General features: G+C 33.8%; 1 protein-coding gene across 6 annotated transcripts in view; it reads right to left on the reverse strand.

Moving 5' to 3' along the window:
- ADAMTS20 (ADAM metallopeptidase with thrombospondin type 1 motif 20) overlaps positions 1-25361 on the reverse strand; it is a 210862-nt gene that overhangs the window by 48172 nt on the left and 137329 nt on the right. For 4 of the 6 annotated variants that reach the window (XM_063672643.1, XM_063672642.1, XM_063672645.1 and 1 more), the window contains one exon: positions 4356-4523. The exons of the other annotated variants lie outside the window; for them this stretch is intronic. In XM_063672643.1, coding sequence (XP_063528713.1) covers positions 4356-4523 — 168 coding nt within the window. The remainder of the gene's footprint in view (positions 1-4355; positions 4524-25361) is intronic. 6 annotated transcript variants of the gene reach the window in all.

A 25361-nucleotide genomic window follows, 5' to 3' on the forward strand; every position in this document is an offset into this window, starting at 1 on the left:
TTTATGCAGCCAAAAAACACATGAAAAAATGCTCACCATCACTGGCCATCAGAGAAATGCAAATCAAAAGCACAATGAGATACCATCCCACACCAGTTAGAATGGCAATCATTAAAAAGTCAGGAAACAACAGGTGCTGGAGAGGATGTGGAGAAATAGGAACACTTTTACACTGTTGGTGGGACTGTAAACTAGTTCAACCCTTGTGGAAGTCAGTGTGGCGATTCCTCAGGGATCTAGAACTAGAAATTCCATTTGACCCAGCCATCCCATTACTGGGTATATACCCAAAGGACTATAAATCATGCTGCTATAAAGACACATGCACACGTATGTTTATTGCAGCATTATTCACAATAGCAAAGACTTGGAACCAACCCAAATGTCCAACAATGATAGACTGGATTAAGAAAATGTGGCACATATACACCATGGAATACTATGCAGCCATAAAAAATGATGAGTTCATGTCCTTTGTAGGGACATGGATGAAATTGGAAATCATCATTCTCAGTAAACTATCGCAAGAACAAAAAACCAAACACCACATATTCTCACTCATAGGTGGGAATTGAACAATGAGAACACATGGTCACAGGAAGGGGAACATCACCCTTCGGGGACTGTTGTGGGGTGGGGGGAGGGGTGAGGGATAGCACTGGGAGATATACCTAATGCTAGGTGACGAGTTGGTGGGTGCAGCACACCAGCATGGCACATGTATACATATGTAACTTACCTGCACGTTGCGCACATGTACCATAGAGCCTAAAGTATAATAATAATAATAATAATAATAAAAAGAAAAAACAAAACAAAACAAACAACAACAACAACAACAAAAAATCTAGCATTTAGCATACAGTTTCTTTCTTTTCTTTTTTTTCCAAATTAGGGGCTTTGGGTGGAGAGCACTGGGCAGCAGATTTGTGGGATTTTGGAATTTATATCACCTTTGGTCCCGGCTCTGATCTTAAAATGCAAGTAAGAAAATGATGGGTATCAAAGAAGATGTAAGCAGCCAAGAGGCTGATTTGACCTGGTTCTACATTGAATACTGTTGTGTGAGATTCTTTAGGTATCTAAATTGTCCAGCAGGTTTGCCATGATTAAGGGGAGGTGAGAATTCAGAATATTTTTTTCCTAAATAGAGATTGTGCATTTGGATGGCACTAAAGTAAGTAGATGTGACCTGAGACAATGAAGAATCTAGAACCATACTAGCTTTAAAAACTTGAATTTACAAGTGAAGCTGCTATTCCCAAATAGATAAAATTAAACGAAAAAAAAAATCCCCTCGCTTCCAGGAAGTGGGGGTGGGGTGGGATTTTTTTTGTTGTTTTAAATGATTCAATTATTTAATTTGCATCTAAGGATATACATCTGAACATAGAGGACAAATGGCTCTGTATAGCAATGTTTGTTCCTGTTTAGCAGCAGTCATTAAAATGCATTACTAAATCCTTTCATTAAAAAAAAAGATACAAATATCAAATGAAGAGTGCTCCTTCAAAACTAATTTAAGCACCTCTGTGGTCAAAATTTACCAAATGAGTCTTTCCATTTGAGGCATCATGTAAAATAGTAATAAAATGAAATTATTTTAAGAGTCAGTGATTATATTAAGGCAATGTTACAGTTTATACAATCGGAATAAAGCAACAACCAGTGATTATCTTGTAACTACCTCTGAAATTACACTTCTGTTTAATACATTATTATATGTAGTGCAATGACAGCTTGCAATTGTTAACTTCGTGTGGGTGCTTTTTATAGAATAAATCAAAAGGCAATGACTTCACAAGTGGTCATTTGTTTCTGGCAGAGATTTGGGGACTGTGTGGGTGAATGCAACTAATTTCTATGACAAGGAAAACTAATTCAAAGAGAAGCAAGCAAATTATATAAAAAAGCATCTATTTTTTATAGTCCTTAAATATTCATATCTGTATTTTTGAAGCCCCAGAAATATGTTCCTTTAGCAGATCTTATATAATTTCATATTCGGTGGTAAGCCAAGGCCAATTTGTTACCACGGATGATGGATTCACTGTTGTGGAGCTGGAGGTTCAGAGACAGAAAGTGTCTCTCATGAATACCAACCACAGCAGCTGCAGCAGCTGCACAGCAGCAAAAGAATCTTTGGGACCAACAGGAATATTGGTGGCCAAGACATAAAAAGTCTCTCCCACTTCCACTCCCATGCCCCTGTGGCTCCTGCCTGATGTAGGAACTGGGAGTTAACTGCTGGACAGATCTGTGGCCGTTCATGTTCAGTGCCTTTACAATGTTTCACACCCTTAGGGGAAAGCTACTTTGCCATTATCCTGACACACCTCTATCCAGATCAAGTAAGGCAAACCTCCACTTTAAGCAAAACCACAATATTGGAAACATAATAATTTAAGAGATGGTGAGTATTTTTGCAATTAGATCACAGTATTCAAAGTAAGAAGTATTTAGCTTAGGTACAAAGCTAGATGCTTAGGAAACAAAATATCCATTGCCACCAAGAGAAAAAGAGATATTGGTCTGAGATAATTCTGAACAAGCGAGCATGGGTTAGGTTTTAGTCTTACTCCCTAAAGATAATGCTTAGTCACAGATGATATTAAGTGACACAAGATGATATTAAGTGACACAAGCATATCTGAGTTCTTCTGGGCTCACACTACGTGAATGTAAATAATGGCCAAAATATATGTAGAGAGGCCATTACAGGCTCAGGAACAGATGATGATGAACTATTAAACTCGACCGGAGTGTGTGCAATGGAGATTCAAGAGCTACCTGAAAGAAATGAGAGAACCTGTTGAGTGACTAACTATAGAGGCAAGGAAAAAGGATAAGGATGGATCCACTATTTCTTTCTTGAACAACTTAGTAGGGAGTAGTGACATTTACGAAATAAAACAAGTTAATAGAGAAATCTGAAACTGAAGTCAGTTATCTTTTCTGACTTCATGACCTCTGGTAAAGCATGAAAAATAATTGATTTATTTGCTGAACATTCAATATAGAAGCAAATACCCAATAATACATCTTTTTTGTGGGATAAAAAACAGAGATGCGTTAGCATCTAGTTTTCAATTAAACATTGACCACAAGCCCCAGCACATTAACACTTGAGAGAGGCTGCCTCTTCTACAAAGAAATTTGAGATTTTTACTCAATTTGGGAGGCTTTTATTCAGTATCAGTGAGGCACTGACATAATTCCACTCCAAAGCTGCATGCCCTGCATTGACATGCTGAGCGCAAAGAGAGAATGATGATGGCTTTGGACCCCAGGGGAAACTCCATTTCCTTCTAGCTCCCCAATAGACATAACTCAAACATCTGACAGAGATAAGGAAGTTGCAAGATCAGAAGATGGGTTTCTTTTTCCTTTTGCAGGACTAGGACCTTTAAGAAATAGATAAGCACTCTGAGGTACTGCTGAGAGCAGCCAGATGGCTACATTGAAAGTCTAGCCCCATTGAAATTAGTCCTCAGGAAATTATTCCAGTTATCTTTTCTGACTTCATTCATGACTTTTGTCCTGTCAATATTTCCCAAGCTGGTAGTGTTTGACAGTCATTTTCACAGGCATGCCTACCCGGATTTAAATTTTAATCTCTTTTCTCTGAGTATGCCAAGTGGTATCAATTACCCTTCTTTTACAGGCTAAATTGTCAGCCAGGGTCTCATTTATTTATCAGCTTCATTTTTGCCGAGTCTTTTCATTTTTGGTGAGTCTTTTCATTCTAGCGCAGCCTAGGCTATCTGTCTCTGACAGCTCCCTAACTCTCAATCTCGGATTACAATCCCATCTGGAATTTACCAGTCCCTTCTCCAGGATTCAATCTTAGCTAAAATCCAAGATTTGGGGGTAGAAACAAGGCAGTTACTAAATGTATCATCATATATATTTTTCTGTTAGCCTGCACAGAATAGTATTATGATTATCAGTAGCCTCTGCTAGTATTCAGTAACAAAATTTCTTGTTAAGTTTATAGGCACAAAAATCAAATGACTAGGCTGGGCACAGTGGCTCACGTCTGTAATCCCAGCACTTTGGGAGGACAAGATGGGAGGATTGTTTGAGCCCAGGAGTTTAAGAACAGCCTGGGCAACATAGCAAGACCGGTCTTAATTTTTAAAAAAATCAAATGACTAATTTATTATTTAACTATAAATTTAGCAAATGTGTAAACACTGTTTAGTATTAATACTAACTTACAGCATAGTGCAAAAAAGTATATAACAATAAATTTTAGAGAAGCAAAACATTCAAGGTTACGAAAAATAAGAATGAATTAAGATTTTCTTTTTAAATACAAAAAAATATATAATTATAAAATATACATCATATACCTCATTCCAGCTATTGGCTTTCCATGAAGGGCATCTGACAGATCTACAGGCTTTGTGAGTTGGAGGTTTCTGTACTTGACTGCAATTTGTGTCTTCTAATTTCCTTTGGAATTGGTCAATGCAAAACACTTCACGGTACTTTCTACCTTTACCACAAGAAGCTGAGCACTAGAAAAGAAATATGAATGCACTTGATTCATTTTCTTCTTGATTAACTTAAGTTTATCTTAAAGAAGTACAAAATGTAACAATCCACACATGATTCCTTTGATATTTTTATTAAGATATGCTCTAGTATTTCTAATTAGTGAAAAGTTAAAATTTACCAGTCTGCTCTGGACAATCAATTAATGTGAATATCATAAGGTAATATGATTACATTTTTATAATTTATTCTACAAAAATGTATGATTGTCTACAATATACCAGGTACTCTTCTGACACAACAATGCTTTAAATCTTTTAAGGTTAGACTATCTCAACTAACTCCTTTTATCATCCAATAAAACTTGCATTCAATTTTGTAGTATCAATACCCATTCTATTTTTATCTCCACATGCTTTTCTATACTGTAAAGTATGTTTTCTATGTTAACAAATTTTAGTAATCTCTCAGTGCAGAAAACTGATTGAGAAAGGAGAAAGTTTATTTTTTTAACAGCATTTCAGTTCAGGTTGTTTTTGGCATCAGTCTGGAAGATGTCTTTCTCTACCATCGGCCTTCTGATTTATTTAGTAAACAAAAAATAACTGAAATCTTTTTAAAAATATAGGTAAAATAATGATTTGACTTCATTTGTCAGCCAGTTTTCATTTTATGAGTGAGGACAGTGCAGTATGGTAGAAAGCACTTGGGCTCTGGCATTGAGTATCACTTCTGCCACTTATAGCTGGGTGACTTTAGGCACATTTCATAACCTGTCCAAGTCTTGATTTTTTTTCATTTATAAAACATGAGTAGTAGCATCAATCTTACAAACTTGTTATGAAGATTAACATAAGATAAAGAATATGAAATGTCTAACCCAGTCCTACTACACTTGGTAGATCCTCAGTAAACATTAGCTTCCTCTTCTACCATTTTCCTTCATATAGTCTCAGAGAGGATACTGACAATTTCAGCATGATATATGTACCAGGGGAAAGCTAAGCAAAGAAGTCATGGAGTTCACACAACCTTTCTCATTCCTCTGAGACAGTTGTTGGCATATGGTTTCATTTAGAAACACATTATGCATTTTATGTATATTGTGAATTCATAGAATATTAGACTATATGGCCTATTTGATACTCAAATACTTTAAACTTTTAAAAAATGAACAGTCTGGAGATAATTTACCTTTTTATATTACTAGCAATATGTTGCAATAATGCATTGATTATTAAGAACTATTATCATATCTTAGATGTTCTCTACTTCTCCTCCACCTCATTAATACTTAACAGCCATTCCATGCCGCTCAGAACACACTTGGTTCTGTGAAAATCTCTAATGGATCTTCATATGTTGTATTAAGATACATTCTTTCCTTCTATTGATCTAGACCTACCTATATGCTTTACCGTTCCTGACCATGTTATCTTGGGCACTTACCCTGCCTCTTTCTTTTCTTCATTGTTTATTTTTCAGAGTATAACCTATTATATACTAAAAAAAATCAAATATTATTGAGTATCAAGTATATACCATGGAGTGTGCTGACTACTTTGAGTACGTACATGTTCACACATGGAAGAATAATTTTCCCCAAAATAATACTTTTAAATCGTTACCTTTTGAACAAAGGAAGCATTTATTACTCCCTCTGCTAGCCACTTTATTAAAAGGTAATAATTGTTGTGAATAGTCATGCAAAGATTCATTAAACAGCATCTCTTGCTTTTGCCCTTGATGTATCCTCCAAGTGCTTATAATCTAAATGATACACATCATCTATGAAGTGAATTATACCAGTGTAGGTCTTAATATTGCACTCAGTGAAGATCAGAAAAACAAAAACACTCCACAATACTAAATACCATTAAAAGGATACAATAAAAAGTATGATAGAATTTAAAAATTCATGAAATGTAGCCATTTCTTTCTAGGATATTTGTAAATGTTCAAAGAGAAGGTAATATTTAAATTCATTCTTGAAGGAGAGGTAGGTTTGTTGATGGACAAAGATGAATGGTTTTATGTGTATGTTTCATATGACTTATCTAGACATTGTTCAGGTGTGTCTGTTTTGTAAAATTCCCAGAGTTCTTTCAACAATGCCAAGAATCCAAGAATCAGCCAGTAAATATACAGTAAATTGTTGACATTTCTGATAAGAATGGCCAATTCATTTACAAAGTTATGTAACATAAGAGGAGACAGGTTAAATTCCAAATTCTAATTAAGAATTCAGCAATACATTTCCTCTATAAGCATTATCTATGAGTGGAATATAAACTCACACATGTAGTACACTGCCAAAGTTAAGAATTATTTTTCAAGAAACTGAATACTGTTCTACTCTATAACTTTAGGTCATCTTTGCTTCTCTCTCTTCTTTGTTACTTTAACCTATTAAACTAATATAATCTATTACTAGTCTAATCCAGACTGTTATTGTCATTGAACATAATTTAAACATAAATCTATTTTTATCAATCTTTATATTTTTTTTGCTCAAGTGCTAACAATGGCTCTCTTATTGTCTTAATAGCAAACCAAACTTATACTCCTTGCTTTCTTGATCCACCAAATTTTAGTCAACATGCCTTTCCAACTTTATATTTTGCTGCTTTTCACCATGCAAACCTTTGCTCTCTTTAAGAATAATTGCTTTCCCTTTAATGTGACACATTCACTCAAAAACAGGGCCTAACTCATTATTTCCTTTACCTAGACTAATCACTTCCTCTAATAATTATCCTTAAAGCCCTAATTCAATCCCATGTCTAGGGTAAATATACATCAATCTTTCACTTTCCTGAACTCTTCTGAGTCCTACCCTGTTTTCAGCACTTCATCATTTTCTGCATTTTCAACTTTTGTCACATGCTTCATCTACCCAGCTTCCTGAAGGTCAAGTCCTTTTAGATCACCCATATCACCTACAAAGTGGCATGTGTAATAACTATCAGCTGATGGATGTTTATTAATGGTATAAGCAATTTTTAATTTGCTTTTATTAAACTCTAAAATAATTTACTTAAAAATTTTAAATTCCATGAAATATATTTATTGGTTAAAAAACCAAAAGTCCTCTAGGAATGATAGAAAAAGATACAAAATCAAAGAATTATAAAATAAATTATGCTTTAGATATACTTTTAAAGTAAAGCTCTTTTTCTCCAAGATCTGAAGAGGGTAAGTACAGATTCTATCCTCAAGATTTAAAGAGGAATACGTCCAGTATTTTATCATATCTGATGGAATTCCATCTGGGAATTTCTCTAAAGTAAAACAGGACATGTTATGCAAAGAGTTATGTTTTAGTTGGAATGAGGCATCCATAGAGTAAACAACTAGTGAAATGATACCTTCCTTTCAAACCATAATACATTCTGAGTTGTAAGGATTCCACAAAATAGCCCATTTGGTAGGAATATTCAAACATGCAGTTTTTTCTTCTGGTATCCCAGCAATCTGCTGTTTTTTCCCCTCCATTTTATAACTCTGACACCATCATAGTCTTGAGGTTTTATTTAGTGCTGTATAATTCATTTCTAGCATTCTCATCAAAAGACTTTTTCTCAAAAATCAGCCCTAGTTCCCTTTAATTGACATAGTCTTAAACTCTTAATGAGATTTTTTTTCCCATGACTACTATGGAACAGTAGATACAGCACACAACCCATTTCAGAAGTAGTGATACTAAATAATCATACAAGTGCCCTGAACTGATCATTCCTATAAATTAGGTGCAGACAAATGTCTAAGATAAAACAGGGCATTTGAAACAAATGCAAAATTTGCAAGCCCTGAAAAGGTAGTAGACTCTTTAGAGTTGTTCTGGTTGGCTGGTACTTTGCCTTCCAGGATGGAGACCTGAAGTTAATTAGTCCCCCTAACACGATAACTTTGGAATAAGTATATTTTTATTTTTAGAGAAAAGCTGTACATAATTATAGAATAAGATTACTTCTCATATTTGAGGTGTGGATCTTTTTGTTTATATATAAGGAAACTGCAGAAGAATGAATGTATTGACTTAATTTGTGGGAGTCTTGTTGATTAATTCTGGAAACTTAAATTATTAAACAAAATAAAATAAGGAAATAAAATTCATTTAGCTTCAGCTGTAGGAAATGGAAGCCTTGTTTTTTTTTTAAGCTTCCCTAAACTATTATATTGATCTGGCACTGTATCCTTTCTGACAGTAGGGGGAAACATACAGGTACTGGTTAGAATTAGTATGTACCCTAACTAGTAATTGTATATCCCTGAAAAGTAACTATTACACTAGTCATGCATAAACTGTGCCCTTTATAGATTTTACAAGCTGGGTAACTATAAGATACCTATTTCATATACATCTGTGGGTAAAGGTAAGATGAAAGGCATTTTTTTTAAAGAAACTTAAAAAATTAAAATTTTTAAAGGCAATTTTTTAAAAAGAATTATTTAGCTATTTTGCTAAATAATTCTTTAAATGATGTTTGAGTGATTATATTAAATGTCTTTAGAACGCTATTATGAAATAAAAGATTAGTGTATGAAACAACATATTAAATCAGGAAATGATAGAATTTCAAGTCAAAACAGACCAGAAATTAGATATTCTGAGAAACAAAACACTATCATGTGTATGCATCCATGTATATGTCTTTCATTTTTTTAGAAGCCTATATAACATTCTCTAAATAAAACAAAGAGGCTATATCTAAACCCCAATAGTGCTGAAATCTTCCAGAAGCCAATGATACTTGTAGATCTAAGAGAAAAGCCCACTACAGTAAAATCTTAGATAAGAGTTTATACAACTACTTTGTAATTGAGAGAATTCCCTAGAATGAAGAAACCTTTTTTAAATTGAGCATCTCAATTATTAGCAAAGTAAAACATTAAAGTAGCTATAATACAGTAGTAGGATATATTTCTGCTTCAAACAAAAAATTGACAAATATGCATATTAAGACTAGAGTGTCAACTCTAAAATAGTACTGCTACTGTTCCTTTAATTCAATGCACATGTGCTCTAGGGAGTAAGACACTAAATCCATCAACAGGGACCCCATTCATAGTGCTTCCTGAAAGATAATACTTACAGTTTTAAAGTTTAATGGAGTTTGAAAATGTCCTTTTTAACTTGTTACAGGCGTTCTTTGACTATTCAGCTCTAATAAGCCAAGAAAGCATTTGGTTTTAAAAATATTAACCACTGAAATATTTCACTCCATTTCATTGCATCTAATCATATTTAAAATTTGTAGCTCCAGACATTTAAAAATTTAAAAATCAGATTAATTTGCAAATATATTTGACTCTCAACTTAAAGGAAAATCCAAATGATTAACAACAAATATATCCAGCCGATTTTGGTTAAATTAATATCACTGTAATAATAATATATAATTTTATATTATTTTGAGCATATATGTACATGTATGTACACTCATAATGGATTTACAGTTCTTGGCTAATTCATGCAATATGAGAGAACTTACATGTAATTCATCTAACTCAATTGGAAGTAAAATTTAAAGATAATTTCCTATAATTATTAATGTTTTCTATATTATAACTTTGGAAAAGTTTTGTGATTATTTTCACTTTCAAATATAAAACCTGAGGGAAAGCTGCAGTAACTTATGCAACTATCTTGTACAGAAATATTCACTTATCTCATTTTATAATATTATTTTCCACAAATAACTATTAGAAAATTGGAACAAGAACTCATCCTAGTGAGTGAGAATTAAAGGCCTCAATTATTGGATTAATTTTCTTCAATAATAAGTTTTGATAAAGAATTATTTCAAACCTGCAAACATTAATTATTGAATTTGAGTTTATTTTGGTAGAAGCAATAGTAAATGTAAGTCTAACTCAAGATGTGAGCACTATTTGCAGCAAAAAATGCTCAAGAAAAACTGCCATTCATTTAAAGCTTGTAATTTATACTTTTAACTTTCCAATAATATTCTTTGTATGTACTACAAAGGGGAAATGAACATTTCAGACTCGTCTATAAAATCTGTTTAGCAAGTGGAACTCATCTAAAGAGTTCCTGTTTGGAGTTTTTATTGACTCATCCAGTAACATGAACCTTTACAAGTATAGGGTGACATGGAGAAAAATGTTATGGTTAATATGAGAATAATGCAAATCTTGTCTATTTTTACCAATTTCTTTGGGGCCATTATTGTGAATTTACTTTTTCTTAATGTTTTTAAACAAATCAAATGAAACACTGCTTTTGAAAGAATGTGTGCCACATTCCATTATAAAAACTCCACTTCCATCTTACCCCTGAGAGCCTACATCCAGAAGCATGACCGTCTGCCTTCCTAGACTGACAAATGCAGAAAACTATTCAGTGTGAGTAGACCATAAAAAGCTAAAGAGATCAGAAAAATATCTAAAGCATACCTTTTTACAAAAATATTGTCTTTTAAGGCATTACTTACTATGGTAACATTTACAAAATTCTTAAAATCAAGTGCCAACAAAATAGCAGGATTTACCATTTCAAGTTCCCACAAACGTTTTATGTGCTAGCTGTGGGAGTTAACAGCCATAAAGCCAAGAAGTTTGCTTTTAAGTAGGGTTATAAAGGCCTAAAAAGGAATATGCACAGAGTACTCTGAGATGAGAAATAAATGAGTTCTAAGGATGCTTTGAAAAGAGAAATGTCAGAGTTGAGATTAAAAGACCATACCCACTGCACATATTAATGTCTGTTTTCCATATGTAAAAAAAGTTGAGGGGAGAATGTTTTAGAGATTAATTTCATATTTCAATGAATTTAAGTTAATTTCTAAGATTTTGCCTTCAATCACACAAAATTAACTATTTGTATGAATATTTAAGTTGGGGTTTCATCATTTTCACTAGTGGAGAGTAGTAGATGGAATACTAATCTAGTAGTAGATGGGGTTTTGTGTCAGAGGCCTACAATTGAATCTCAGCTGTCAGAAGCTATGATAATAATAACACTTACATCTCAAGGTGGTTGTGGGATTAAATTAGATAATGTATGAAGAAACCTGAAAGAGTGCTTGACACAATAATCTAAAAGCATACTAAACCTGTATTCCTTTTTTTTAACTTCCTTTCTCAAATCCTGAGTGTGTCTTTATCAAGAGAAAATAAAGAGAAACTATCCCCTGAAAATAAAAATACTGTAGTTACAAGAGAAATGTAGATCCTATATGGACAAAACAAAAATAGAATACTATGACACTAAAACAATAAGAATGCAAGACAAACCTTTTGATAATTAAAAAATATAACTAAAATAAATAATTCAATATGTAGTTTAAATATTGGTAAAGTTTCCCATCGAGTAAAATCAAAAGACAGAAGTAGAAATAGGAAGATAAAAACAAGAAAATTAGAAGACCAAACCAAGAATCCCAATATTTAACCAGAAAGAGTTTTAAAAAAAATGGTTGCATAGCAATTATCAAAGTGTAATACACAAATTTTCCCAACACAAATCTTTTTAATGAAAGAGCTTACAGAAAGAATGTCTAGCAAAGTGAATTTTAAGCACATTCGTAAACACTAAGTCACTTCACCAGAAACTGTAAGAATGACAGGGATAAACAGAAAGAAAATACCAAAAGCTTCAGTGGAACAGGCATGGAAACAATGGCACATTCAACAGGGAAGGAATCAGAATGCATTTGGACTTCTCAATAATAGCTCAGAATGCTAAAGTAAAATAGGCAATGCTTTAAAAATTTTGAGGGAAATTATCTTCAAGCTACAATTTTATAGGTAGTCAATTATTCCAGTATAAGGATTGACTAAAGACAGTTCCAGGTTTGCACAGAAGGAAAATTGTACCTCTCATTTTTTTCATTTTTAAGGAAGGTACAGGCAGGAAGAAGTGTTTTAGTATGAGAGGGTAAACCAAAAAAAGAGAAACATATGTGATGTAAGAAAAAGTTATCAAAACCAAAGACCACTGAAAACACTTCACAGGATGAGAGACTGGTACAGCAGGGTTAAGGTCATCCATGCCAGATCAGAGGAGGCAGATTGGGGGTGGAGGGGTCTCTGGAAGGAGTCCAAAATAGAGGAAATATCTGAGCATTTAGAAAAACCATTCATAGGGATTTTACATAGCTGTTCAAGCCCTTGTGGAAAAAAACAGTGATTAAGACATAACAAAACTAAGCAAATTTTAAAATAAGGCAATCCTCCCCAGGAAAAATGAAGAGTTGTGTAAGAAAGGAGCAACGTTTCAAAGTACAGTACACTACTTGGTTCCACACTGACATTGCAGCACTGCTGACTTAATCAAAATTGATTTGGAATTAATTTGGAATTCTCAACCTCTATAAAAGGGAGTCAACAGGTAAATTTGTTTGGGTATATCCAGAAACAGCTGAATAAGCCTATTATTTGGCAATATGGACGGTAAATATCAAAAGATACAGATGAAAGAATTAGAGATTACTTCTAGGGGAGGAAAGACTTGGATTTCTGGAAAGCAGAAGGCAGAGAGAAACAACTGTCTTCAAATATTTGCCCTATAGAGGAGGAATTTGATTGATTCTTACTTCAGGGTACAGAATGAGAATTGGAAGCAAATGTTTATTTAGTTTTCCTAAAAAGAAATGGGCTATATTGTATTATGTATGGCCTCCAACTTTAGGAAGTTTCACTAGGACACAATTGAAGCTTTATGCACTTCCATTGAAAATTGTCTTCAAAGAATTTATGCTTTGTGTAGATAAGAAGGGATAAGAAAGAGAAAACTGGAAGTCTTTCCCAATTTTAAAGATATGATAAAAGGAGAGGGAAAATCATATCTTAAAAATATTTCAAGAATCACAATAATTTAACTCTTTAGATATATACAGTATTTATGAACTAATGAAAACATATTGCATTATTGTTTACTCAAATGAGAAAAATGCAAATTCTACCTGAATTATGGGACATCTTTTGACAGAAAGGGATTCTGCCATCCTTTAGTCTTCAAACTTATCAAATAAGTGTCAAAGTTTTATATTGCCTCTTTTACCATGACATCAGGTGTCTAAATGAAATCTTTAAGTTTTCCCCAGACTTTTAAATTTTAGCTTTCGATAAAATTGGTTTTCAAAAAGCATCTGTTTTTTGTTTGTTTGTTTGTTTGTTTCAGACAAAGTTTCGCTCTTGTTGCCCATGCTGGAGTGCAGTGGCACGATCTCGGCTCACTGCAACCTGTGCCTCCCGAGTTCAAGCGATTTTCCTGCCTCAGCCTCCCAAGTAGCTGGGATTAGAGGCGCCCACCACCATGCCTGGATAATTTTTGTATATTTAGTAGAGATAGGGTTTCACTATGTTGACCAGGCTGGTCTTGAACTTCTGACCTCAGGTGATCCACCCACCTCAGCCTCCCAAAGTGCTGGGATTACAGGTGTGAGTCACCAAGCCTGGCCCAGCATCTGCTTTTTAATACCATAAGCTAAACATCTTTCCAAGTAATGTCTCTTTTAAAAACTTTTCTATAATTTTTCTAAGCATCAAAAATAAATAAAAATATAAAGAAACATTTCCTCAATCTGTAAGAAACTGAGTTTTATTCATCATAGTTTTCTACACATTTTGACTTTAAAAATAACTATGTAAAATTTTCAGAGCCTCAGAGTGACACAGAAAACTTTAGAGAGAACATTTAATAAAATACAAAGAAATCTCTTAATGTACCTCCTCAATGTATACCATAATATTAAATCGCCTACTTTACCATATATGAATAAATGGAATACCTTATTAACACACTAGAAATTTGAATAAAATGATGAAATTATAAATGAGAATGCTAAACTCAATAACGGCAGAAACCAGTTCCATAAATGTTTACTGAATAAAGAAATGAACCGATGCTATGTAGGAAAAAACCATAGGAGCAAACTTGTATATATAATCAGGCTTACATATGCTTTCTGTATTTCTACTCAAATTATTTGTATACTTTTTTTACATTACAAAGCTTCAAATTGTCTAACATTTTTGCTCCAGAAACTTAAGATCTGATATACTATTCTACACTTACACTTCAGTAGGGAGAAAATTCAGTTGCTTGAGCATTTTTATTTAAAGGGTGAAGTTTTACAAAGTTGCAATGTATATGTACAACAAAGACCTTTTAAATATGCAATCTACTTCATCTGAATGGCACAGAGCTGAATGATCTTTAGTCCCACAAAGATAACCTTGAAACAAAAGCTGCATGTAATAGATCTCTTTTTCAAGATTTCTGTTGTTTTGTTCTGACTCTAACGGGTATCCTGTAGATCAGCAGAGACAAGAAAGTTCTCCTGATTTCACCTAAGATTGACATCTTGCCAATTTTAGACGAGAAATGCTGACAAGGAGACAGGATCCCATTTGAGCCACTATCTGTGAGCCAGCTGCCTGTCACAGAAGAAATGTCCTTGAGTGAGGGAGGCACCATGTCTGATTATCTTCCCTATTTCTAGATGTGAAAATTCTCCTAAGGCCCACGAATAAACAATAAAGAGGTTGCCCTTAGATAGATTCTCTAGGTAGCAGAATAGGTAATAATTTTTTTTTTTTTTTTGAGACAGAGTCTGGCTCTGTCGCCCAGGCTGGAGTTCAGTGGTGCAACCTCACTCACTGCAAGCTCCACCTCCTAGGTTCAAGCCATTCTCCTGCCTCAGCCTCCCAAGCAGCTGGGACTACAGGCATGCACCACCACCCCCAGCTAATTTTTTGTATTTTAGTAGGGATGGGGTTTCACCAAGTTGGCCAGGATGGTCTCGATATTTTGACCTCGTGATCTGCCCACCTCAGCCTCCCAAAGTGCTGGGATTACAGGCATGAGCCACCATGCCTGGCCGGTAATAATTTTTTTATTATTGTATCAGTATAAATTTTCTTTTATTCTTACCTTCTCCTAAAAAGAACAGTCACATCATTTACACATTATCATTTACACATTATCATTCACACATTTTAGTTATCACACTATATTTAATGACATCCCAAACAGAATGATTAATCATTAATGATACAAAATGTCTTCTGATTTTTCTATCAAATATTATAGGGTTTGTGTATGATGGGCAAAATCTACTATAATAGAAGACATGAACTTTCCTAAATTTTTCAATGTTTACACCTTGAAAAATGTTACAGGAAAGAAATAGAAATGGTTCTACTGTGGGCAAGTCTTTTTCTGACAATTTTAATGATTGTAACAAAGTAGAAATCTGACTGCTTGCTTCGGTATTTTAGGTATGTTGTTACTCCTATTTTAGAGCTATTTTAATTTAGAGTAATTCTTACTATTAATAAATATCACCTTAAAAGAAATATTTTTCTCAAAATAATGTGACAATCATGCTTAAGTATTTCAATAATCTATACTTAATGATTAAACATATCAAATTGATTTTATAAAACTATTTTTTCCTGCAAATTTAATTTCATTGCAAGTTTCTACTGATTTTGAATGGGTTCTAACTTCCAGAGGTAGAATTCTTTACCAAATATCAAACTGATATTTAAAACACCTGAAAAAGCTAACAATAATGAAACTTGACTCAGGGAGAAGAAAATTCATTTCTTCCCTTTTCAGTCCTTGAGGAATCTTTCCCATCCCATATCCCACCACACTCCTAAACACTTTCCTCTGCACTCACATGATTGTGTGTGCAGAACTAACCATATGTATATTCTTTCATTTTAACATTTTTTAACCTGCTGTAATAAAAACTCTCTTATGTCCTGATCTAATTGTATTTTTATCCTCCACATCTATTGGTATCTAACACACAGTAACTGCTAGGTAAATATCTACTGAATAAATAAACTTAATAGAAATTCACAAAGATTATAAATTAGGGATTTAACATTTTTTAAAAGGAGAAATAGTGCAGGGAGACTAATCTTTCTTCTCTTAAGTAAACCAGCAGAGTAAAGCAGCAAGTTTTCCCTCCTAAAATGTTTGCCATTCAAATAATTTTAAAATAAATCTTTGCTACACACACAAGCCATCCATTCTCTAAACAGAACAGTTTGCTGTTCTCTCCATATTTGTTCACTTTAATCCTCTCAGAATCTCCCATCTATCTACTTAATGCAAAGAAATAGAAACTCGTTTACTATTGCTACTTCTCAGTAGCTATTCCTGGGATTGGATGACCACAAAAGACTGAAATGAAGAGGTGATACATCCGTCAATACATATATTTAACAGGGTACTTAAATCCAGAACAAAAAAATAACTCCCATATATCAATAAGATAATGCAGAAAATACAACAGAAAAGTGGACAAAAGACTTCCATAGATGCTTCAGAAAAATATGATATCCCTTGGGAATAAACAATTTAGCCATCAGAGAAATGCAAACTACAACCACAAAGAAATACCACGACACACTCACTAGAATTGCTAAAATTTAAGAGTCTGATAATATCAAGTGTTGGAAAGGATTTGGGGCAACTGGAATTCTCATACAGCCACTTTAGAAAACTGTCATATATATGTACTAAAACTAAACTAGTTTACACTAGTTTACACCAGTTACACTAAGATCCTGCAATTAAACTCCTGGCTACCTAACCAACAGATATGGATATACATGTTCACCGAAAGACATGTCTGAGAAATGTTCATCACAGCATTGTTTGTAGGTCCCACATTAAAAACAATCCCAAATGTTTGTCAACTGAAGGATAAATATTAATACAAATCATATTAATTCATCTATTCATATAAGTCATACAAGTTATATACAAGTCATAGAAGTTATATGTTTATACAATACAGTACTAGATTGCAATGAGAAACTACAATTACATGCAACGTAAATGAGTCTCAAGTACAGTATCCTAACTCGCACAAATTTTCTAAGTTCCATTCAAATAAAGTTCAAAGGCAGGCAAATGAATCTATTATGTTTGATGTCAGAAAAGGGTTACCTTTTGGGAAGATAGTAACTGCAAGGTGGGATGTGGGGGAATTTCTGTGGTGCTGATGTTCTTGGTTTGAGCATTGTCTACATAGGTGTGTTCACTTTGGAAAATTCATTGAACTGGACCATTATGATTTGAAGTTTTGCTGGATGTCTCATTTCCATAAAAGTTTGCTTAAAAAAAACAACTCCAGTCCAAATTGATTTCTCTCTTATACTAGAGTACAACTTTCTCAAGTAGACTTGTTTCAGATTGTTTGAAATATTATTAGCCTTTTCTACTATATTTGGATTTCTAACTCGAGGAAAAATAATATATACTTACTGGATAAGTGATAACAATAAGCAAAATATATTGAGCCTTTATGTCACAGGCCCTATTTCAACCACTTTTCCTATTCCATTTTATCCTTAAAAAATACCCTCCTTAGTGAGCTACTATTTTCATTCCAAGAAAATGAAATGTTAGAAATGCTAAGTAACTTGGCAAAGGTCACTGAGTAAAATAGGAGTCAAACTGAGGCATTCTAATACCAAAGCTCTTATTCTTACCTACAAGATCTAGGATAGACTTAATATTTAATATTTCAAGGCTTAGGAATAATATGTCTTCAAACTCTTTTGGTAAATGAAAGTTCACATTTCTTTTGGTAAAGTCAAGATTATATTCTCTTAAATGAGACTATCTAATACAAAATCTTGTTATGCATCATCAAATGGGCCCTTTACACTGCAATGTGTAGTCCTAGTGCTCTCAGATTGACTTTTTCACTCACTGCCCAAACTTTTACTCTCCTCAAGTCCAAACTTCCCTGATCTCAAAATTACCCATCATGGCTTTTCTCAAGTTTATTCTGTTCAGATGTTGTCTTATACCTCTTTTACTCCCACCTTCAGATGCCACCCCACCCTTGGATCAAAAACAGCCCCATCAATCACTCCTCCACTGGCTTCTTCTACTCTACCTACAGACAGTTGAGTGCTCTGGGTGAGTAATCCATAAACATCTGATGACTAGCTGCACGAATGGCCCCTAAATCATCCTCAGCTTTTGGAACATTCCCTCCATGACTTTTCATCTCTAGTCTGTCACTTTTCAGTTTGCTGATATTTTATGACGAGAATTGTCCACTAATCTTCTCAAGACACAGTTCTGACACCCAGTCCAAAAAAAAAAAAAAAATCAAGTTTTTCTATACCTATAGAATTTTTAAAATTTCTTAGGCATGATCCTCATTGGTCCTCTTTGACATGGCCCTAATTCATATTTCTAACTTTATGCCCACCCCTTGTTCTCACAAACCAGTTTCACGAACTGGCTTGTCATTACAAACAAGTCAAACTGACCTTTTTTTTTTTTTTTTGAGACGGAGTCTCGCTCTGTCACCCAGGCTGGAGTGCAGTGGCGCGACCTCGGCTCACTGCAAGCTCCGCCTCCTGGGTTCACACCGTTCTCCTTCCTCAGCCTCCCGAATAGCTAGGACTACAGGCGCCCACCACCACGCCCGGCTAATTTTTTTGGTATTTTTAGTAGAGACGGGGTTTCACCGTGTTAGCCAGGATGGTCTCGATCTCCTGATCTTGTGATCCGACCGCCTTGGCCTCCCAAAGTGCTGGAATGACAGGCATGAGCCACCGTGCCCGGCCAAACTGAACTACTTTTTTCTGGTCTCTGGTTTTGCTACAGGTGGTCTCCTACCTGGTACCTCTTTTCCCACTCAAAATCCTATCTACCTATCAATCCTTATACATATACCTTCTCCCCCATAAATCCTTTCATGTTTCTCCAATTAGATGCATATTTTCTGACTTCTTATGACATCCCTTTCTGGCTTGTTATAGTTATTTGCATGTATATTTAATTTTTCCTAGACTGTGAGTCCTTTGAGGAGAGTATGCCATTCTTATTTATCTTGTTTCCTACAATTCTTAACCCAGTGCCTGGTAGGTATGGGATCTCAATAATCTTGAGTGGAACGGTAACATGCAATTCTGGCAGTGCAATGGCCGTGATTCCCTTCATAACTACTTCTAAGACCTCTGGGTTTCCCTGAGTCACAGCTGCAAAATATCAAAAGCTGTCTAATAGGATCACTTTTCAGTTCAGTTAACTGACACAGAAGGATTTACTATGTGACCTAATAACTGAACTATCAAAAACTTTGCAATATTTCATTTAATTCTTACAAGTAGATGTATAACATATAATAATGTACAAGAGTTTTATACATAAAAGGCCATGTTACAACATAATGTGATAACAAAGTACCTTCCTAGATATGTCATACCACTGGTTAGGAATTGGGTAAATTAGTGTATGAGGTTAAGTACAATCTAGGGGGTGAGGATTACAACCAGGAAGCAGTCAATGGTGGCTATAAAAACAAATTACATAATTCCAATACTGACTCCAATTTAAAAGGTTTGAGAGATCTTATTGAACATATATTCCTGATAAGTATCTGAGTTTCTAAGTCACAGTCTTTCAAACGGATATATTGCTCAGAGGTGGCAAGGGTGATTCACTGGAGTGCCCAAAACATTACTTTTTAGGACATATACTCATATTTGTTTTATCTAACACTCCAGGAAAATAAGCAAGATTTACTACATGGGGCTATATGTCAGTCTGACAAACAACATTTATAACTCATTAGATTTCCTGACAGAAGAAGGAGACCATCACTCTGTCATCCACTTTCAGTGTACTCACTGCAGTTCATACATGCACACTGAGGAAGATATATGAACTCTATCATAAGTATAAACTCAAAATCCTCTGTGGTGAGATGAGGAGTGCCAGAAGGAACTGCGACTACAACTGCTGCTGCTGCTAGTGGTGGTTGGTTTATGTTTTAGTTTTAAGCACACAGACTTTTGCTGGTTAAGTTTAAAATCATAATGATGAATGGGCTCATAAAGATGAATTACCAATTTTTATATTACCAAAAAGAGGCTTGTTCCAAATTTGCTTATTTTTTTCTATGAGAAAAATGTGATACCTAATATCTAGTCTTTAAGGTGAAGAAAACATTTAGCAGTAGTTGAGAAAGCAACTACTTTTGGAAACTCCTTCTACTCAGGAGAGAACATTTTGAAATGTTTGGAAACGTTTCTCCTGCTAGGTGATTTTGCCCAGGGCATTTGTTTTTTCGAGACGGAGTGTCATTATGTCACCAGGCTGGAGTGCAATGGCGCGATCTTGGCTCACTGCAACCTCCGCCTCCCAGGTTCAAGCGATTCTCCTGCCTCAGCCTCCTGAGTAGCTGGGATTACAGGCACGCGCCACCACGCCCAGCTAATTTTTGTATTTTTAGTAGAGACAGGGTTTCACCATGTTGGCCAGGATGGTCTCGATCTTACTAACCTCGTGATCTGCCTGCCTCGGCCTCCCAAAGTGCTGGGATTACAGGCATGAGCCACTGCACCCAGCCTCACCAAGTGCATATTTTTAAAACTTTGAAGCAAACATTTCAGAAACAATATGCCAATTGTATATTTCTAAAATGTTGAAACAAAAATTTCTAATCTGTTTAAATGGCTTCCAAATATTTCAAAGTTTCATTGAGTTTTAAAGCTTCTTGTTAAAATATTGAACTATAGCTTCTTTTAGTAGTACTTCAAGAACTGAATGACCTGGAAAATGGAAATTTGCGAAGCAAATTTCAATTTTTTTCCAATAATTATTTATAGTGGATTTGAAGTCAATTACTGGTACATATCAGGAGCATTCAGTGACAAACTTTGTTATTTGGAGGTATTTTGTGAGGTAGATTTTTCAGCTAAAGAAGTTATTGAAACCACATATTGAAATAAACCATATTTTAAAACTGCTATAGCACACAGTGTTGAAACAAAATTTTCAGAACTAACGAAAGTCTACTACTTTTAAAAAAATTAAATGGTTAGAACAGCTGTGAGAGAAAAGTTACCATTCACAAAATAAAAATTATATTTAACATTAATTATTCAACTTACCCTTTTAAATTTACACTTATATATCTTCTATAAATCACATAATCATATGTTAGTTTATGTGTGCAATGTATGACTATATAATACATATATATAAGGGCACATTCTCAAAATGTTCTACTGAGAATGATACATATGATCAAAAAATTAAAAATCAAATGACTTAAAAATGTTTATTCCTAACAAGGAATAAACATAAAAAATTAATGTCTGAGTGATGGATGTGATAATGTAGAAATTAAAGTATGATTTTCTCAAACTATTGGAAGGTAACACACAAAGGTTCTATAACAAAAATTTGGGATATCTAAATGTACTAATATTAAGAATGCTTATATATCTTCTATAAACAGCCTCAATATATAGCACATAGATATTGTAGAACACTGAGAACAATTTCTTGAGATTCTTAAACATTCCTGAAGCATTATGCCTGAAAAATAGGAGAACTGCCATGGAAACATGAACGCTTTCACTTTCTTTAACATGGAAACATATAGAAAAAAATATGGCCTATAACCATTTCATATTGAGAGTTTTTAGGGTTATTTTATACTGTACATTCCAACTTCACTCAACATTATAACACACACACACACACATACACACAGTCTCTTCTTTTATGATCTCACCATTAATTAGAGTATCCACTTAAATTTTTCCCAGGCCATACATTTCAAATCTGCAGGGCCCAATTTTGTCTTCAAAGTTATTTTCAGAACATCATATCTAGGAAAAACTACACATCCATCTACATTCTCTTCTTTGGTGACATATGAAATCCACATGTGCAGAAAAGGTAGATGCTGCAATTATGCAAAATATTCTTTTATGGTAGGGAATTAGGACACTGCTTATCTCTTGCCAGGTTATGACAGAGTAGCCTACTAGTTTAGGCTTTGTAGAAGGAACAATTGCCGAATTATTTTATTGTTAAATACAATCTTCATTACTAAATCTTGGATTATCTCAACCTAGTAAGCCCCAAATATTATGGGTCTTCAGTATGATAAATCACATGGTTGTTACTGAAATGTGTTAGTAATCTCACCCTGCATTCTGACCACCTGTTTATTAATTACATTCATTACTAAACTGCAAACACCTTGTCCCCAGTGCCTGGTTTATTTCTAGTGACCAGTACAATGTCTAATATGTAGTAAATACTCATACTTTTGGGGAAAATCAATGAATGTACTTTAGAAAGATACAGTACAAAACATAATAAATGGAGAAATACTAGTTAAATACTTAATTGTCATGAGAAGTGTATTATAAAATTTATTTTTAAAATATATTTCTAACCTGTTTACTATACTTATGTGTCTTTTTCAAATTTAAGAAAACAATTACTATGTTTTCACTGAACACTCCACTTTACAAAGTAAACATAAAGAAGTGGCAGTTTCTTGAAACTATTTGCCTACACATTGCCTGGCTCCTGCTGGCCTTAGGAGCAATAGAGGCAGTTTCTTCCTGAGTGCATTTCTCTTAAATGGGAGCTACAGGGGGAGGCAGAGCCCAACACCCTTTGCTCAGACCCTTAGTGCTCTTTTCAAATGGACAAATGTCAGATTTACCAGTGTTTGCTGCTACTACATGCTCATTTCTTCTTCTTCCTCTTCTTCTTCTCCTCCTCCTCCTTTTTTTTTTTTTTTTTTTTAAGATGGGGTCGCGCTCTGTCACGCAGGCTGGAATGCAGTGGCACCATCTCGGCTCATTGCAAGTTCCACCTCCCAGGTTCAAGCAATTCTTCTGCCTCAGCCTCCAGAGTAGCTGGGATTACAGGCGCATGCCACCACACCCAGGTAATTTTTGTATTTTTAGTAGAGACGGGGGTTTCACCATGTTGGCCAGGCTGGTCTCGAACTCCTGGCCTCAAGTGATCCAGCCGCCTCAGCCTCCCAAAGTGCTGGGATTACAGGCATGAGCCACTATGCCCAGCTTACATGATCATTTCTGACAGTGCTTCTATTTGTTGCATTCCGTTATATCATATAATAGATTTAGTACAGTATATATTTTTTTCTGCACAATGTTTCAGAAGGACATTTTTTTTAAGAAGAAACACAAAGTGAATGCACCAGAATTTAGGGTTCAAGCAGCAAGCTTTCATTTACAAAACAAAAAACAAACAAACAAAAAAAAACAAAAAACTTTCTCTTTTTTTGTGTGAGGAAAAACAATCTTTAAGGCAAAAAGAAAAATATATATATTCTCTTCACTACTGTTGGATAGTCATCATTCCCAAAGCACACTGAATACACACTATTTGTTTACCAAATGTGATTTCATTCTATGTCAGGAATAAAAACATTCCAAGAAAATAAATAACTTCTAAAATGAAACTTAGTGAGAAAATATAAGTTAAGTAATATGAATTTACTTAAAGAGCATTTGCTAGTTGAATTGTGTTACACGTAATGCCCCTTACTATATATGAATGAGAAAAGTAAAATTTTGCTCACCTTTTAAAGACTACCTTGGTCATAAGCATATCTATTTTTAACTTATTAAATAAATTTGCTTACATCATTAATTTGTATTCATTGTTTATAATATATAAAAAGAAAATTATAAAAATTTCACAGTATTTAAAAATTGACTGCTAACAAATAAGTCTTATACTTTTAAATACCAGTGTTAGTTTCTAACAGGAACATTATGTAAAAAATACAGTAGCTTATACATAAACTAAATACAATTATGAAAACATACACTATTCAACAATTAAATGTTTAATAAGAGAAATTAACAGTTTGTTATTTAAGAAAAATACCACCAAAAGAAAGGAGGCATTCCTTATATTAATAATATAAGATCTGTTCAGTGACTCGGAACATTTTAAGTGCAAGGAGTAAAAATACAACATACATATGAATGACATAAAGCACAAAGCCACAATACCCACTAATAAATGGGTTAAAATACAATCATTTCATGCTGATTAATCACCAAAAATGTAGCCATTAAATTAACATAGGTTAAGATTTATTTATTCCCTTTTTTATTACAGCACAAGACTTTCTACAACATGAAGAAAATTTAAATGTATCTTAAAGTTTTCTAATAATATTTTAAATAATTTTACATTTCACGTTTCATTTGCTTTAAAATGAAAAATGTTTCTGAGATTTCATGTCACTCACTCATACACACACACATGCATGCATACACACTCTTAATTTTCTACTTAGTCAACAGGATCTGTTGAAGTTAAAGTTATCCATGAAAGAATATTAATCTGATATGCTAATAAGGTATTCTGAAGGTTGTCTAATATGCACCAACACTGAAAGAGGTAAAATGTTATATTTGGTATTGACAACAGAACTTCAGATCCCCTAAACCCATTTAATATAAAAGGCTAATTTAACAAATAAATATGTTTCATATAATAAAAGAAATCCAGTCACTCTAATAATATGTAAGTACTTCATACATATAAAAAAGTAAATATGACTGTAAAAATTCTATACAAACCTTTGTTGTGATTTTTAAAACTTCAATATCTTCAACTTCTCAAAAAAATAAAAATACTACATTTCCTCATAGTGCAAAGAGTGAATTATTCAATGAACTCCTTTTGGGATATACATGTAATAACACTAAAGAATTCTGCACATCTGTCTTACTATTTGGCAATCTGTGATTATTGTTTTCTTGGTCATTTGTTTTTGTGAGGTTGAAAAGTCATCTATACAGAGGACTTTAATGAACATTCATATTTTTCACTTGTGATATAATTTACATACAAAAAATAGCATAACAAAAATATATTGGAATATAGTATTAGATACATTTACGTAAACATTGCATGAATATCACAGTGGATATGTAGAGAAGGTTGATAAACCTTAAAATGTAAAATATCTAAGGATCAAAAACATCTAAAACTGACCTGGAATGAATTATTTGTAATTTTAATATTCTATAAATCTAAGTACCTTTTT

This window comes from Pongo pygmaeus, chromosome 10 (genome assembly GCF_028885625.2).
Source record: "Pongo pygmaeus isolate AG05252 chromosome 10, NHGRI_mPonPyg2-v2.0_pri, whole genome shotgun sequence".
NCBI classification, from domain to species: Eukaryota; Metazoa; Chordata; class Mammalia; order Primates; family Hominidae; genus Pongo; species Pongo pygmaeus.